The following is a 17,267-nucleotide window of genomic DNA, read 5'->3' on the forward strand; positions in this document are numbered from 1 at the left end:
ACTGTTCTGTGTGTGTCGTTTCCAGTTAATGTCTTATTTCCTCTGATCATATTTGGACTTCTATTCGCTAATTTCAAAGCTTTTATTTTCTACAACGGATGTCTGCAGTTTCTGAAATGCACCGGAAATCAAAGGGTCTGTTTCAAAATAAATATGGAAGCCGCAACTCAGACGTGAAGTATGTATGAGAAATGAGATTGAAAGAAAAACAGAATACTGTGGCCAGCGGGTTAAATCTACGGACCCCTCTCTTGTCACGGTCTACAGAAATAACATCTAGTCCTGGTCTTGGACCGGTAAGGGAGTATGGACGTGTATGTGGATCTGTTTTGCGTGTCCTTGTTTTGACTACTCTTATTTTGAAGGGCCACGTAAGAAGCGGTGTATCTCGTCGTAGCAGAATTGACGGGGCGTCCGGCAGAGACTGAGCATCATCAGAGACCTGCAGCAACTGGATCGACACATCTGGACCAGAACAGAGCCGGATCTGCCTGGAGACCCCCAGCAGAGAGAGGCCAGCAGGTGAGACTCGTGGTCTGACACGTGGACCGGCAGGTGGACGGCAGCATCCTCGCCCGTCTGCCCCTCCTCCGGGCCGTGCGGTCTGGGGCCGTCCCGAGCTTGTGGACGCTCAGAGAGCCATGGAGGACAGCATGGCGGAGGGGACCCGGGTCATCTATCACCTAGAGGACCAGGACACCCCCTACCTGATTAGGATCAACGTGCCCCCGCAGCGCGTCACCCTGGCGGACTTTAAACAGGTTCTGAACAAACCGAACCTGAAATTCTTCTTTAAGTCCGAGGACGCAGACTTCGGGTGAGTCACGTGATCAATAACCGTGGTCGTGATCAATATTCAGACCCAGCTGTTAAACAAAACGAACGTGCTTAATATTTATCATGTAATATCTGAATTAGTTAAATATTTCATAATTTAGTATATAAAACGTCGTTTATGTCCTTAAAATCTTAAGTTAAATGTTTATTTTTATTCAAAACAATCCAAACTATAGATTTAAATTTTAAGTAGTTTGATAACGTTTACTGTTGTTCAGCATCACTTTGGTTATTGTTTCTGATCTTATTCTGAAGATTTAAACTGATCAACAAAACATACCATGAACTACTAAAAGCTTTAGTATGTTTGTGTTATAACCACCTAAGCACATAAACTCCATCTTTAACAGCAGTTTTTATTCAGTACTTGGCAGGTATTAATATATCAACCATAATAAGTTTTGTTTACACTGTTTTCTTAGTAGAGAACCATTACTTGTGTACTTTAAGTCAAATGTAAATAATCTGTTTTAGTACTTTTACTGGAGAATGGAGCTTGTGTACTTGTGCTACCTCGGTACACAGTGTAGCTGCAGAGGGGCCCTGCTGAGCCTGGCCATTCATCACAGGTTCAGGTCACTGATATTAATGTTGTGGTTGATGGGTTCAGTTCAGTGTGATAAACATTACCAATTGCCAACTGAGCCACTGCTAACACACAACCAGGTTTTATTTGCAGCTCAGAGACTTGTTTGTTTAATATTATTAATACTTTCAGGATAACTTCCCGTATTTTAGAGGACCTGTCCACAGACAGAGCTTCAGTTTTACTGATACTGTGGGGTAAAACCATTAGATCTTAGGATGAAGACTTGGGTTTAGACTAGATGTCCAGTCAACTCACTGATGGTGCTGATGTGTGTTTACAGGGTGGTGAAAGAGGAGATCAGTGAGGACGATGTCCGACTGCCATGTGTGAACGGACGAGTTGTCTGCTGGGTCAGAAACACACACACACACACACACACACATTCTCGCAGTGTAGAAATGTTCTTCTCCCTGTGATATGTTTCCTGTCTTGTTGTCTTTTTCCAGGTGGTGTCCTCAGACACCTGTCAATCAGAAGTCCAGTCAGTGACAACCCCCACCAGCCTGGCCCCTCCCCCCACGGAGAGGACAGGTGGGATTGGAGACTCCAGACCTCCCTCCTTTCAGTGAGCCTCTCACCTGACCACACACTGACTGCAGTACATCTGTCACAGTATTTGTACTCAAAATCTGTGTACTATCGTATCACTGACAATGACATTTTTAGTTTTTTTGTCCATGGAGTTAAACAAAAATTATCAAGTCACTGAATGAATCACTGTTTGTCTCAGTGCTGCAGCTGCCAGCAGCCATGATGTAATCCAAGAGATAGGGGTCAAACATGCTGCTCCACCATTAGAGAGGACAGAGCAAGACGGGAGGGAGCAAGGTAAGAACACAGATAGGATGGACAAAACATAATGGAGAGAAGACATGATAAAAACATCTGATTCATGTTAACAAGATCCTGATTGGCTGATGTCTCTGCAGGTGTGCATCTGAATGGTCACACTCATACATCAGCTGATCAGAGCGTGGCGGGGTCAACCGGTGAAGGTGACAATTCGTCAGCCCGACAGAGCAGCGAGCTTGAGACCACCAGTTTCTGCTCGTCTGAGGAAGACTCTGGAGGAAGGTTAGAACTACACGTGCACCTGTATACCAATCCTGAAAGTTACTGAAATTTGAACTTCAGCCTGAAACTAGCCTTGTGTGTTGACTGTGGATCAGCAGATAGAGCAGTCGTCAACAAATCAAAGGGTCAGTTGAATTCCCAGGTCCTCCGTCGTGTGTTGTAGTGTCTGAGTAAGACACTCAACCATAAGATAGTTAATCTCAGTGGGTCACATCATCTTTGTGGGAGAAACTGAAGGTAAGCTAACAGTTTCCCTTTGCCTCCAGTCATTATGCTAAGCTACAATAACCACAATTCGTCCCTATGGTGGACCCACAGAAATGGTGGACAATATATCCACTTGCTCTTTTAAATCATCAGCTCTGCTGTGATTGGTTGGTTTGGTGTAACACACTTGCCCTTGGGTCTTCTTCTGCCCCAGTAAACCTGTTGACACTCGCCTTCTCTGATTGGCTGTTGCACATCACGTGACTGGCGGCACACTTTGTATTGTGCCTCAGATAGTAGAGTCCCCACTGATCTGAGAGCAGAAATAATCTGTTCCTGCTGCACAACCTGAACCCAATCTCATCATTTTAGTTGTTTGTTTTTTATATTTATATTTTTTTTATTCATTTTTACAATCATTTCAACATTTTTTTTAAGTTTCAGGATTTTCTTCATGTCATTCATGTTTTTTTTTTACATTTCGATCACATTTTTCAATGTGTCTCTTTTGGATTGCTATTCATATTACTTTTTTGTGTGTTTTTAAGTTTTATATTTTGGATTATTTGTCAGATTTCGTTTTGAAAGGCTTGTTTTTTGTTCTTATATTTTAATAGGTACAGTATGAAGATATCACATTAACATTAATTGTGATTAATCTTTTATTTTTATATACTATTTACATTTATTATACATTTTAAGCAAAGTTTCATGTATTTTCCAGTTTTTTTCCCCTCATATCATATTTCTATTTTATTGTAATTTTTAGTTAGAAACTGTTATTAGTATTGTCGATGTTCACAGATTTTAGATTTTTTCTCCTACATTTGTAGCTTGCTAACAATATTTAATACATTTTTAATAATATAGTTCTCACAATTTTAAAAGATCATTGTATTTATATTTTTGCAGTACAGTTTGTATATTTTTGTATATTTTTTGTATATTTAATTCTCCATCATGTTGAATATTTTTAGATTTTATTTTTTGCTCGTATGTTTCAGATACAGTTGGTTTTTAATTATAAGTTTTGGTTTTATATTAATATACATGTTTAAATTATTTTCTTGACTCCCCTTATTAGATGACTTAACCTGAACCAGGTGTGTTTCTCTCTGTGATGTCACTCACAGGTTTAGCCAATCAACAGAGCAGAGCAGCTCCTCACCGCGACTCGTCAGGCGCCAACGTCGCCGCCACCGGAAACCAAAAACGCAGCGGATGGAGCGGGTAAACACACATTGGTCTTTATAAATTTTTTAACAGCAGCTGCTCTGAATGAGCTTCTAAATCAGATCTTGGATCCATGGTGAGTATTGGACCTTACAGAACAGGAACATCTGGACAGACTTACGCAGGGACATTTTAAAAAATTGAAACCGCTCCTAGCATCTTCCTGTCTCTGATCTGTCCTCCACTGTCCTGTCTTTTATCTGTCCACATGTCTCTTTATATCCGTCAGTCGGTGTCTTTCAGCAGCGTCACTGACTCCACCATGTCCCTCAACATCATCACTGTCACTCTGAACATGGGTGAGTACTCAGCTGGTCTTTGTCAGCTGCTCTCTGTGTTCAATGTCCCACAGGACAAGGCTGTTGTTAGAAAGTTGATGTAGAAACAGTAGAAACAGCAGCATGACAACAGTTGGATGCACAGTGAAGTAAAAACACGGATTAGCACCATCACTTCTAGTTCCTGCGTTTGGTCAAACACTGATTTCTGCATTTTCGTCTCAGATCTGTTTACCCTGTGGTAAATCTGCAGCATGATCAGCTGTTTGCAGTGTAACCCTGGGGACAACTTAGATTAACAACAGGCAGAAAAATGTGTAAACGTGAAGTCTTGTGCAGTTATCTGCAGCAGTTACCTGTGAGGTTTCACAGCACCCGACCCCCTGTGTCTCAGAGAGGTACAACTTCCTCGGGATCAGTATCGTTGGTCAGAGCAACGACAGAGGAGACGGAGGCATTTACATCGGCTCCATCATGAAGGGAGGAGCGGTGGCAGCAGACGCACGCATCGAGCCTGGAGACATGTTACTACAGGTAGTACTGCAATAGTCTAGCTAGAGTCAGTGAGTCAGATCCATTGACGCCAGTACTGCTAGTTTTACAGCATGTACTGTATTTAGTATTTCTTCTGACTACAATACCACCACTGCTACTCTCTCTCTTTAGCAGTGAACATGCTAATACTAACACTAAATATTACTAACTTCATATTTATATTCATATTAACTTCGTATTTTCTTTGTGCTTCAGGTGAATGACATCAACTTTGAGAATATGAGTAACGATGACGCCGTTCGAGTTCTCAGAGAGATCGTCCACAAACCGGGGTTAGACACCTTTAAGTATTGCTGTAATATTAGTACTGCTGCTGTTTGACTACCACGAAACATTATAGTTTAAATTGGCAATGACCACAACATGATGTTTGATTTAATATTAGAGGGGAAATTTGTGTGGAGCAGATATTTGAGACATTTCTGGCTCCATTCTGTGCTCGTTAGTAGGACTGCAGATGTCCAGGATGTCCAGGCTTTAACACTAAAGCTGTTAGCAAAAGGCGCTCTGACCATTCCTCACATAACCTCCCTGAAGGATGGGGTCCAAACTGTTAGTGCAGTCATCTGTTACAGATATTAAGAAAACACAGTGAAAACGAAATAAAGAAGAAAGTGTGGGAGTGACGCCAAATATAAAGTCAGTTAATGTTCTGGCTGTGAAAACTCTCATTGTTTTACTAAAGGTTCTGTTCACTGTCAGTTGGACCCCAATGAGGCTCTTGAACATATTTCACCTGAAGTCTTCTTCAGTTTTGATGGACTAGTTGGGAGTTGTTCACTCCACCAGGGTGAATCACCCAGGCCTGAGCAAGTCCGTCTGATCCAAAGACGGCACAGGAGATACATCTCTTAAGGACTACACTCCGCATTTGGATATGAAAGGCAAGGCAAAGTCCCCTGACGACAGCAAAGTTCATCAACAGTATGACAAAGGAGTGAAGGAGGCCATCTTACAGACCTGACCTCCTTCCCCACATGGTTTAACTCCACAGAGGTTAAATGCCTAGGACTCCCCACCAGTAACTTAGAACTGAAGATTATCAGATGAAACATGTTCAGGAGCCTCAAACAAGTCCAGCTGACACTGAACAGAACCTCTGTTCTGGTCCCATCCTTATCTGCTCCTCTGGTTCCTTTGCAGTCCGGTGACATTAACAGTGGCAAAGTGTTGGGATCCAAATCCACGAGGCTGCTTTACACTGCCGAGGAGTGAGTCAACACACACATATACAAACACACACACACCTTTGTCTCCTGCCATATACGGGCATCTTGAGCTGTGCTGAATGTCCAGTGAACAGATGCTGCTGACTGATGGGTTTAGATAGAGAAAACTTTGATTAATCAAAATGCCTTTTGATATAGTGTGGCCGTAATCAGAGACAGTAAACAAAATGGTTGTTGTCAGATGAACAACTGCAGACTCCGGAAACCACAGTGTTTTTTATAAACACACAATACTGGTTTTATTGTCTACTGTCCTCTGTTCCTGTAGGTGAGCCGGTCCGTCCCATTGACCCTGCTGCCTGGGTGTCTCACACTGCCGCCATGACTGGGAGGCTCCTCCCCCATTATGGTACGACTCCTATTCTCCATCCATCACCTGTCCCCCTATGACCCCAACAATAACCCAGCTCTGCTCTGCTGCTTCTCAGGGGTCCATGATGAGCAGCACCTCACCATCCACAGTGACATGACTGCTGTCGTCAAGGCCATGGCCAGTCCTGAGTCAGGGCTGGAGGTTCGGGACCGGATGTGGCTGAAGATCACCATACCCAACGCCTTCATAGGTAAGAAGCTCATGTGTTCGACAACTTACAAAGCTACTGTTGCAGGATGGAATCACACTGGAAGATGTCTCACTTCACTAAACCTAAAGCCTGATGGCTGGTATTAGCAGACAGGTGTTTTCCTGACTTATGTAGACCTTGACATGTCCTCAGGTTCACATGAAGCTCTGCCCCTTCACTCCATTGGTTGAGGTTTCATGTTCAGTTCATCTGGATTTACTCTGTAGCTGCTACTGTTTAATTTAAGCTAAATTTTGTTCCAACTACTTTGTTTGAGCATTTGACACAGAAAAAACTGAAATTTTTGCTGGAACCGCACAGGTCCAGAACTGGCTGCAGTTAGTTACTAATGTAACTAATGTTATGTTAGTTGTTAGTTACTAATGTAACTAACTTCCTTTCTCACTGCGGTCCATTAGAAACTATTACAATATTCAAATCCAAATGTGTCCGTCTGTCCAGGGTCTGATGTGGTGGACTGGCTCCACCGTAACGTGGAGGGTTTCACTGACCGACGCGAAGCTCGAAAATATGCAGGAAACCTTCTGAAGGCCAGATACATCAGACATACGGTCAACAAGGTCACCTTTTCTGAGCAATGCTACTATGTGTTCGGAGACCTGTGTGGAGGTAAGGGCAGTCTGACTCAGCTTTTCTTAAAAATCAGGACCCAAGTTCAGATGGTTAATAGATCTGATAATCACATGTTTGAACCGTTCTGCAGAGTTTCATGGTCAGTTACAAATTCACTCAGGTACTTTCACTTGCATTCATCTGATCATCAAAGTAAATATTGTTTATTTATATTTTATTTTTCCCTTTTCTGGGCCTCCATGTTGGTTTAAAGTCTTTGGAGACTTGTGGTGGAGTTGTACTTTGGAGGCAATTCCTGGAAATTCCTGGCTCTGAGTATGAAACCTTTGACCCCACTGTGGTTTCTCGGTCTGTCAGATCTGGGCGTGATGTCTCTGCTGGATCATGAAGCAGCTTCTATTCAAGGAGCAGGATCTGATGGGGACCCGCTTGCTCTAGATTCAGGCCTCCAGTGGCCGCCAGCTTTCCCCTACCAGTACCCGATCCCTCACCCCTACAGCTCACCTCACCCCTTCCAGCAGCTGCCAGGTTGGAGAGGAGGAGGAGCAAGTCAGCACAGTGAAGGTGACAGACTGTAGCATCCTCCTGATACAGCTCTTTCCCTCACTCTTGTTTACTCAGTACACAAGACACCACAGTACTTAGTACCGTGGTGCTGTTCTGTTAACATGTACTGTGATAGTTTCTGTACCTACATAATGTAATCATCCTGTTACTGTGATCAAACAGGAAGCCACAGCAGTGGTTCACACTGTAGTGATGGCCAGAAGGAGAAGGGAGCAGAAGGAAGGGGAGGCAGCCAATCAGACCCAACCAAACATCTGACAACAGAGCCCCCCGCCAGCACTGGGCAACTCCCAACCTCCATCTCTAGTCTCTATGGTTACAAAGACTCAAAGGACCCCCACCCGGCTCCATCTCCCTCCTCTGTCCCACCTGAAATCTCCACCTCCAGGCAGTCCTTCCGTCTGGCCATGGGAAACCCAAGTGACTTCTTTGTGGATGTCATGTGATGTACCTATACCTGGACATGCTCTTACACAATCTGATGATAGTGACCAAAGGTTCAAAAATCCAGAAACTGAACAGACTGAAACTGGAATTGTGCTTGTAGATGCATGTAATTATGTCCACAGAATCGGGTGGTACGGGTTCCCATCAGTCACAGATCAGCTGAGGTTCACATTAATGCCACTTCCTGTTTTACATGTTATCGCTTTGTGAGATGGCTGATATCAGATTCAAGAATCTTTATTGTAAAATCACAATATCCTCAGACATACATTGGACTGAAATGTCACTCCGTAATTGTAACATAAGACTGACACGACTGTCATCTTAGATACAAATTGAGCTGCAATGACACTTGAAGAGATGTAGATTCCAGGAGGGAGATGCTGCATTGATGCTGTGATCCAGTGTCGGTTATTAGATTTCAGTGAGGTAATATTTAAGGAGGAGTTCTTTGGTGTATGTGAGGAGGGTTAGGGGGAACAGTTACTTCTGTGCCTCTTTTCTGACTGCAGTAGGGAAAGAGATACAGTTGGTGGGGGGGTCACTCGGGATTTTCTTGGATTTTGAGGGCTCACTATCTCTGAAATGTTTTTCCTATTGTATTCACTGTTCTCTGAGGGACCTGCGGTCACAAACATTGTATTGCAACCCCCACCTGACATGAGCATCCTTGTGTTCCAGGACCACATATCTGGATTAGGAAGTCAGTCCTCTGTTTCAAAGTCATTTTGTGCAGCCACATCTTCTGTAGACTCCTCTTCTGTGATAACAACTACTAGAGGTGGTCTACATTTACCAGGGGAAGACTGCATCATTGTTTTACAGCTTATGGCTCACTGGAAGCCACAGTTTGCCCCCTACTGATAGATTACTATAGGAGAGAACCAATATGGCCATTTAACTGTGTGAGAATGTTATCACACAGTTAAATGGCCATATTGGTTCTCTCTGGTGCAATCTCACAATCTAAAGCTTTGTCTAGGGCTTAAAACTAGAACAGTTTGACCAGTCCTTGCTGTCACCACTAAGTGTGCAGGACTCAGGTCTCAGTGGAGCCAAAAACTGATCAGGTCAGGCATCTTTTTCATTTAACTGCTTATTTATTCATTCAGGTAACTGATTCTGAACATGGTTTATTTTCAGACTTTGCTTCCTGATGCTGTTTACATGAGATAAAACAGTCAAATAAAAAAAGTCAAATATCAAAAAAAATTTGTTTGCAAATTTCTTTGTTATATTCTCTTAAACTCAAAAAATGTACATGCGGTGGTGTAGTAATACTGACATCTGTACAGTATTCAGTGTATTTGTTTCTGCAGGGTTTGGTTAATTTCTTAATGGTGAGATTTAAAAATCTGTTTTCCTGTAACATATGGGTAAAGTGAACATAATTCATACAGTAAAAGTGACAAAAATGCAGTTATTCCTCACACTTCCTCTGAAATAAAGTCATGGGTACTCTGAGGAGTGTGTGCAACATTACCAGGACCCAGTTTTGTGTGGTAAAATCTGAATAATTGAAACCACAACAGCTGAAAGAAATCGGTTCATAAATCCACATTCTGACACGTGGCCTAAGCATAAGAGTGAATTATTTCTCTGCTGAGGTGCAGACTTAATGATAAAGCAACACAGCTGTACATTGACTTTGGTGATTTCACTAACCAGCCACGTTTCATCTTCTTTTGTCTCCTGTTAATTTTGGTCTGAATTTTGTTATAGACATTTAGTTTCTTTGTTTCCAACAACAAATTTTCACTATATTTATTACAGACCTGTTTTCTATCCCACCCTGTGGATGATTCAGATTTTAGAAGCAGATCAAAGTTTAAATGGAAGCCATAAATATCTTTGCTCTCTGTAGGGCCACTGGACTCCTGTTGGGACCATCCCAGGGTTAACCTTCGCCTGCTGGTGCTGTTCCCAAACACGTGTTACACACCAGGGGGTCTGGAGCAGGTCCTGGAGGACGCTGAGTTTGAAGTCTAGCCCACGTATACTTCTGGGAACCTGGGTAAGGAGCCTGCTTCCTTTCTTTAGCTCTAGTTTTCAGACAGCTAAGCAGGTCTTAACCAAGCCTGCAGGAGAGGGAGGACGCGTCCCAATCTAATAACTTGCAGCCTCGGCCTTCAATGAAGGACAGGTCCTGAGACCTCTAAACGGGGTCTTGTTGGTGTCTAAATGATCCAGACACTTCGGAATTAAACCCTTTAGGACAATTCTTGGTAAAAATGTAATTACAGCTTAGACTTCATGGAGGAGACCTGATCGAGGAGGGAACGGGTTCTGAATGGGACGCGCCCAGACCAGGCTCCGTCAGCTGACTGTCTGCTCCAGCCTCCGACATCTTGCCTCCAACCGGAGGAGACGGGAGAATCTGGGATTGACGGTCCCAAGTCCTGATGGAGCAATAGCCAGGTCCGAGTGGTTCAGTGTGGGCATGCCAGGCACAGAGCGGCCTCTTTGGGGACTGGGAAAGGACACGGAGGACCGTTAACACCGCCGTCTGTCTCAGCCGGTTTGTACGTCTTTCTGCACTGCAGCACCGGCGGCGTCACCACCGCTGCTGCGGTACGTTAGCAGCTGCTGCTAATCGCTAACAAGGTCTGCGAATAACCATCAGAAATCTCTGTTTTTAAAGATTGATTGGTCATCAGGAACAAAGCGTCCGGTGAAAGTGGCCATTTATAACGGGTTTAGAGTCAATAGCATCCATCCGTAAATTCAGCACATTTAAAGTGCATATTTATATACATTTGTCAATATTTAAAAGATTATTGTAACTTTTGTGTCATTGTTCACTCCGTTTTACCGCTGCATATCTTGCGTGCACCGTAACCTACGTGACTGGGCGGCAACTTCAGCTGAAATTGCTTTGGTTCAGAAAAAAGCGGAAATCATGCCGAAATACGTTTTGCACGTTTGTTTTTCTAAATGCCGAAAGTACCACACGGACTTCCGTTAATGACTGCTAAAATGTCCCGTGATTGTTTTTGTGTATTTATGTAAAAATCATTTAGGTATATTAAAATGTAAGATTTTAAATGGAGTTCGGAATGCGTTTTATCAAACACCTTTATTTGCGGGAGCGAGAAGCTTCATTAGCGAACCCGAAGAGTACATTTTACTCTCAATTCTATATTTATTGACTTGGGACAGAATTTCTCCCCGCTTTTGTAATTTTGACTGGGATGGACAGATAGCATCGGCTAAGCTAACATGCTAAAAAGCAGCTTAAACCTGTTGGCAGTGAACATGAATATTTTTCCTTTTATTACTGAATGCACAGAAACCGCACACACATCTGGTAAAATCAATGTATTCAAATGTTGGGAATAAAAAAAAAAATCTCATGCTAAGTGACATTTTTGAATATAACTGACTTATCTCATAATTCAGAGCAAAAAAAAAAACTGCCAATCTAAGAAATATTACTTTAAAGTACATATATAGATTTAGATATTTAACACTTCACACTGTGCAACAGAGACACACTAATCTGACATGCTTTAATAAACAATGCTTTGTTATTACGAAACTAGTTTAAATCTGACATTATCCTGTGGGTTTCTGATTATCTTATTAGCTGTTGTAACTGAAATTGTGCCTTTTTGTTGTTATTACCAGTTTGTCTTATTACAGATGTAATTGTGGTAAACAGCTGAGTTAATACTGAGTTTCCTCCTGCCTGCAGTGACTCTTCAGTAATCAGCTCTGACTGAAGCCAGCAGCCATGAGTGGTGGACTTTTGCTCTACAATCAGTGATGTGTTTCCGGAAGAAGGTGATTTTATACAGGATAAAGTGGTCAAGTCAAAGGTTTGATTATTCAGCTATAATCATAATCATTGGCAGCAGACAATGGACCTGCTCATAAAACACACATGTTTATATTCAGACCCATGATTGTCAGTCTGACCCACTGATGATGTAAAGGAAATAATACAGCTGAAAATCAATCAAGATTGAAAGTGGGTGTAAATTAGAAAAAAATTAAAATCTTGCTGAACAACATTTACCAACTATGTTTCAATGTGTGGGCCCAGTAAATCTAAACTGAAATGCTGGTAGAACCATTTGTGATTATCTGCAGCTTTTGTTCCAAAAGTTACATTTACATCACATTTAGTCCAATTTTTAAAGAGAGTAAACTTGTATTTGCAACTACAATACAAGCAGCTTCTTAAAAAATTCCCACAATTTTCAGTATGACATGAATATGATAGTTTCACATTGTAAAACTATGGGAATCCATCCGTGCGACAATTACAGCATGAAAAACTCCCTATAGACATGTCATGTCAGTTTTTTTTACGTTTCATAAATTGCAGGGTTATATGCACAAAATTAATTTTATTATGAACTGAGGATGAATACACCCTGGTTTATTTTGTAGCTTATTTGAACGTGAGGACTGATCAAAGTCTTTGTACCAGAGGACTGCTCATGAAAACAATAACAGTAAAGGCAGGTCTAATAAGCTACACAGCATTTTATCCTTTTCTCCCAACTAACTCTAATGAATGATGTGAACTGTTTGAATGAGAAAATGAAACATGTCCCCTGACCCTGCAAGACTGAAAACGTGCCAGCAGCAGGTTTCGTTCATGGAGGAAGTTACTTCTAACTAAGTCAGAGTGGAAGGGAACCGTTTCTGGAACTGAAACAGTGTTTCCTCGACTCAGGGTTTTCACTCAAATACCACCCTGAAGCAGAAGTGCTGATCTTGAAGTTCAGACTTTAAAGTAAGCCCCAGTCAGTTTTAAACCTGTCTCAAAGCAGTCTATTTGACACAATCTTGAGGTTTTTATCATGTTGGTTCTATGCTTCAGGTAGCAGAAGGCTCTTTAGAAGATCTGAAACCATCTAACATTGACAATATACTTAAAGCATTATTTGACCAATATTACAAATTTCTGGTAGTTTCAAATAACTCTAAAACCAACAACAAATTGTCTCTCCACATATTTAGTGTCAGTCTGCAGCCTGGAATCGGTTGTTTATCTGTACCATAGAACCATTAAAATGCAGACTGATCCAACTGTGGAGGAATGGGGCAGTTAGACAGGAAACACAAACAGGTTATTTCTAAAGCTTCAGCTTTACTGTCATAGGTCAAAGGCTGTAACACCTGCATACTGACTCTGAACCACTGGTTGCCAGTTTAAATGGTTCAAGTCTATGGGTGGGTTCTGGTCATTTTTAATTCAGATCATCCAGACTCATGGACAGATACTGAGAAAACAGATTAAAGGAAACTTTAAGAAAAGGAAACATCATTTACTGACGAGGGAGAAACAGTTTTTCAGTGTCCAGTATAGATATGCTCTATGTTTTGGATCACACATCTTCTCTTCAGCCACTTTACTGGTCTTGGTGTCTCACTGCAGAGATATTCAGCATGACGTGCTGCAGTGTTCCTGTCGCTGTGAGGCAGGGAGCCTGTTGCTATGCAACAGTAGCATAGCGACAAGCCCTGCATCTGGATGTCCTCGCAGTCTATGCGATAATTGAGCCTGGATTTCTACAACAGTGATAAATCTATCTCTCTGAGGAAACTGACGTCAAAGCATCAGTAACAACAGTTTAATAATATCTCAGGTCAACTGTGTAAATATGAAAAGCTCAAGGGTGAACTGATCAGATGATCAAACAGTGGTTTTACAGGCAGTGTTGTGTGTGAATATTTAACCTGAAGCTTTAGTGGTTTAAAAATTACTTAATTCATCTGTTGCCAACAAGTTTTACAGAGCAGGATGATGCCAGGAGGAGTTAATTCAGTACAGTACTTTTTTTGGGAAAGTTGCAGCCTAAATTCACAGCAACTTTCTATCCCTCAAGGATTTCCCAGACTTGATTGTTGCTGCCTGAAATAGCCTTTATTTTTAATTCCTTTTGATTTCGCTGGATATTCTCCAAAGCTCTAATAATAGCTGCTGTGTTTTTATATCTCTGGCTATAACATTGTGGGAGCAAGGAAAAGATATCGTTTAGTGTTTGTGTGTGTGCGTAACCTGTCAGAGGTTATCTTACTGGTCAAGCACCGCATGGTTCTCAGCTAAGTGAACCTTGGACATTGGGGTGATAAGAGATCTGTGCACAACACAGAGGGTTGTTTATAATGCAACAATGCAACCGTCCTGCTGCTCTACCCATTGAGCTACAAGGCCATCAATATGCACCATCAGCCATATCATCAGCACGTCCTTAAAGTGCGGTAAGTTGTGAGGATGGGTCTCATAGATCTGACTGGTTTTCCAGCACATCCCACTGATGCTTGATTGGATTGAGTAGTAGAAAAGAGTTTTTCACCACAATACTGTACGCAGTGCAGTTTATCTCCACTTTTCTGCAGAACAGGGAGTTATATTGTCCAGTCTCTAGCAGTAACTGTTGCAAACAGCACATCTCCCCAGGTAGATCCTTGATGCTCTTTCATATTTTCTGATATTGTCCTGTCTTGTCTCATTTTTCAGGGGAAGGTGGTGGAGGCTCAGCAGAGGGTTAGCACCCAGTCACCAACATCCCTTAAACAATATTTTTCCATATTAAGCCGTCCAACATCTGGCTGGGAGCCATAATCAAGCAGAACGCCAACGCCAGTGTGACATGATGACGTCAAGATAGAAGAGGGCAAGGTCAAAAACAACTTTGTTAAGATCCACAAGCTGTTGGATGATATGTCTGTATAACTGGGGCTTCTTTAGAATTGGATTCTAGTCTCTGGGTTCAGTTCTTTAACCCTGGACATCACTGTCGTTCTGGTGCTCTGTTGTTTTTTTAGGTTTTGATTTTTGTGAGCGTTAAGTGAGAAAATCAAAACCTAAAGAAAATACAGAGCAGACAGGAAACACCTGTTCTGCAGATCAAACAATTAAAATGTTGATAGCGTGGATGTGGTGGTGTTCGTGACACTGTCCGTGTCCCGAAATTCTGGACTTTGGTTATCATCAGAATTTAGAAACTGGAGATCTGGATACCTTCATTTCTCAGCACCTGATCCAGTTCCACTATTCATAATTCAGACATTTAACAGCTCTGTAAGGAGAGTCCATGTCCATGTCACAGCGACATGGACTGTGACACTAGCTTGACTGAACCACTTTGACAACTCTTACTGTTCTGGTTTTAATTTATTTATATAGTCGTCAGACAGACATGCTTTCCTCACAACAGCTGTTCAACCAACATAAACCATCTAAGGTTTTAGTTGTACAGTTCTAATAAGCTATTAATCTACAGGTGTGTTGGTGTGTTTTTCTTTATGTAGTCCTGAACAATCAACATCTGTGTCATAGATACTACAGTGACCACCTGACACTCATCTAGCATGAACCGCAAGGTGTTGCAATGCTGTGTTTTAGACAACTGGTCATGATATTTCTTTATTTTCCAGCCTTTTGGTCTCTTGGACCTGTTTTCATCAAGTTGGGTTTGACCTTTAATAAACATGGCAAAATGGTGGAGTAAAGTCGACAAATCGTAACCTTTTAAGTTTTAGATACAGTACACAGTTTACTTAGTTTATGCAATGCACAGAATCCTTACAATACTCATAATACACAGAAGAATCTCACCATTATTTTTTACAGAATAAACACTGTTTCTTTGACCCTAATCCTGTTCTATACATTCCTCGTCGTCTCCCTGTCCTGTTTCTGTGAATCCAGTGTATGATATACAGTCACACTAACAAATTAACATGTAGACATAGCTGTAGTTTACTTTCTAAACTACAGTGAGACTTACTGTCCATATCGTTCATTGTTTTGTTAGAAACGTTTATCGTGAAACATCTACAGGAAATGTTAAGTGATTATAGTGAATGTCTCCATAAACTGACGTCATGTTGATGTGGATCATTATGCAGCATAGTACACACACATACACAGTTACAGCATCAGAATGTTCCAAATGGATTACTTTCTGTTTGAGGTAAAGTCTCATCTCACCACCAGAGGCCAGCGTCTCACTGTTCTCGTCCATCCACCTGTGCTCAGATACTCATCGCTCATGTCTCGGGCTGATGAGATCGACCTGAGTGAGATGAACATCTTCAACCGACAGGGAAGAGTAGGGAGCTCTGAGGACACCATATGCCAGACTGTGTTTTTACTGTGGTTCTGTAGGTTGAAGAAGGTCAATACAGTTTCTGGTTGTTGTCCTGGGCTATCCCTAAGTTTTCCTTGGGACTTCTGAACTGAGCTCTGTGTCTTCTAAGCAGGAAGCCAACCATCAACAACTCTACCTTCCATTAGTGAATGCAGCATCAGCTTCATTCCTCCCATTGAAAATACAAGGTCATGAGGTCAGAGTTCACCAGCATGTTTGTCACAGACAAGACTGTCAGTGTGACTGTCAGGTTCTGGAGAAGGAAGTTCAGATGTCTATATTGTGAGAGGTGGGTCAAACCAGGCTGGAGGTCTAAGTTGTCCCAAATCAACGGCTTTCAACTTGTCTCTTCAGGGGTCAGCATGTTGATTTGGCCTTAGTTTTTACCCCAGATGCCCTTCCTACCACAATCCTCTCATTTTATCCGGGCCTCCCAGGTTTCATCCTTTAGCCCCTGAAGCAGCAGTTACCGATTGTGAAATCAAAGTACCTCCATGAAACGACGGAGCCATGACATGACTGAACTCCAGTTTCAGTGAATCAACCAACAACACCTGAATAATATCAAACTCAGGGATCTATTATGAGAAAATGCCCCCTGCCCCACCCCCTCTAAGACTGATAGAGACACTGAACAACTTGATAAAGACATCACACCATTTGCAGTTATTTTGTCTTTCCTTTTTTTTTGGTCTCTATCATGTAAGAATAGATGAGAATTTGAACTGAACAGTTGTGCCTTCTCTGTTGGTTTAATTGTGGACACGGATCCTATTGGAGGAAACAACACTGTGTGTAATGTGATAAACATCTGTTTCTGTAATCAGTTGTGGGCGACTGTGGCGCAGGAAGGTATAGTGGTTCTTCTCCAATCTTACAGTTGTTGGTTCAAACCCCGGCTGGTCACATGTCAGAGTGTCCTTGAGCAAGACACTGAACACCATCTTAGTTGCTCCCAGTGAGTGTTGGCCAGCTGCAAAGCA

The 17,267-nt window shown here is 42.0% G+C and overlaps 1 protein-coding gene and 1 long non-coding RNA gene across 4 annotated transcripts; both read left to right on the forward strand.

Moving 5' to 3' along the window:
* The first annotated feature begins 348 nt into the window (after positions 1–348).
* LOC137128352 (segment polarity protein dishevelled homolog DVL-3) lies at positions 349–9,518 on the forward strand. Its single transcript, XM_067506219.1, has 15 exons — positions 349–817; positions 1,707–1,776; positions 1,873–1,991; positions 2,157–2,254; positions 2,356–2,500; positions 3,841–3,937; positions 4,170–4,239; positions 4,613–4,752; positions 4,969–5,045; positions 5,917–5,984; positions 6,271–6,351; positions 6,431–6,565; positions 7,028–7,195; positions 7,517–7,723; positions 7,889–9,518. The coding sequence occupies exons 1-15, from the start codon at positions 642–644 to the stop codon at positions 8,170–8,172; spliced, it is 1,935 nt and encodes a 644-aa protein (XP_067362320.1). The 5' UTR covers positions 349–641; the 3' UTR covers positions 8,173–9,518.
* Positions 9,519–9,745: 227 nt separating this feature from the next.
* LOC137128379 (uncharacterized) lies at positions 9,746–15,790 on the forward strand. Of its 3 annotated transcripts, none has more exons than XR_010914554.1 (3): positions 9,746–10,777; positions 11,868–11,956; positions 14,649–15,790. It is a non-coding gene; the product is annotated as an uncharacterized lncRNA (long non-coding RNA). The 3 variants fall into 3 exon arrangements; XR_010914555.1 differs by having other exon boundaries at positions 9,747–10,744; XR_010914556.1 differs by having other exon boundaries at positions 9,755–10,691.
* Positions 15,791–17,267: the final 1,477 nt, after the last annotated feature.

Source organism: Channa argus, chromosome 6, assembly GCF_033026475.1.
Source record: "Channa argus isolate prfri chromosome 6, Channa argus male v1.0, whole genome shotgun sequence".
Classification (NCBI taxonomy): domain Eukaryota; kingdom Metazoa; phylum Chordata; class Actinopteri; order Anabantiformes; family Channidae; genus Channa; species Channa argus.

What these genes read in the sequence shown, in the direction of transcription:
- LOC137128352 (XM_067506219.1), top strand. Translation starts at nt 642, where the DNA reads ATGGAGGACAGCATGGCGGAGGGGACCCGGGTCATCTATCACCTAGAG. An exon ending in GCAAGACGGGAGGGAGCAAG is followed by an intron (nt 2,255 to 2,355) that starts GTAAGAACACAG and finishes ATGTCTCTGCAG; the next exon opens with GTGTGCATCTGAATGGTCAC. An exon ending in GAGATCGTCCACAAACCGGG is followed by an intron (nt 5,046 to 5,916) that starts GTTAGACACCTT and finishes GTTCCTTTGCAG; the next exon opens with TCCGGTGACATTAACAGTGG.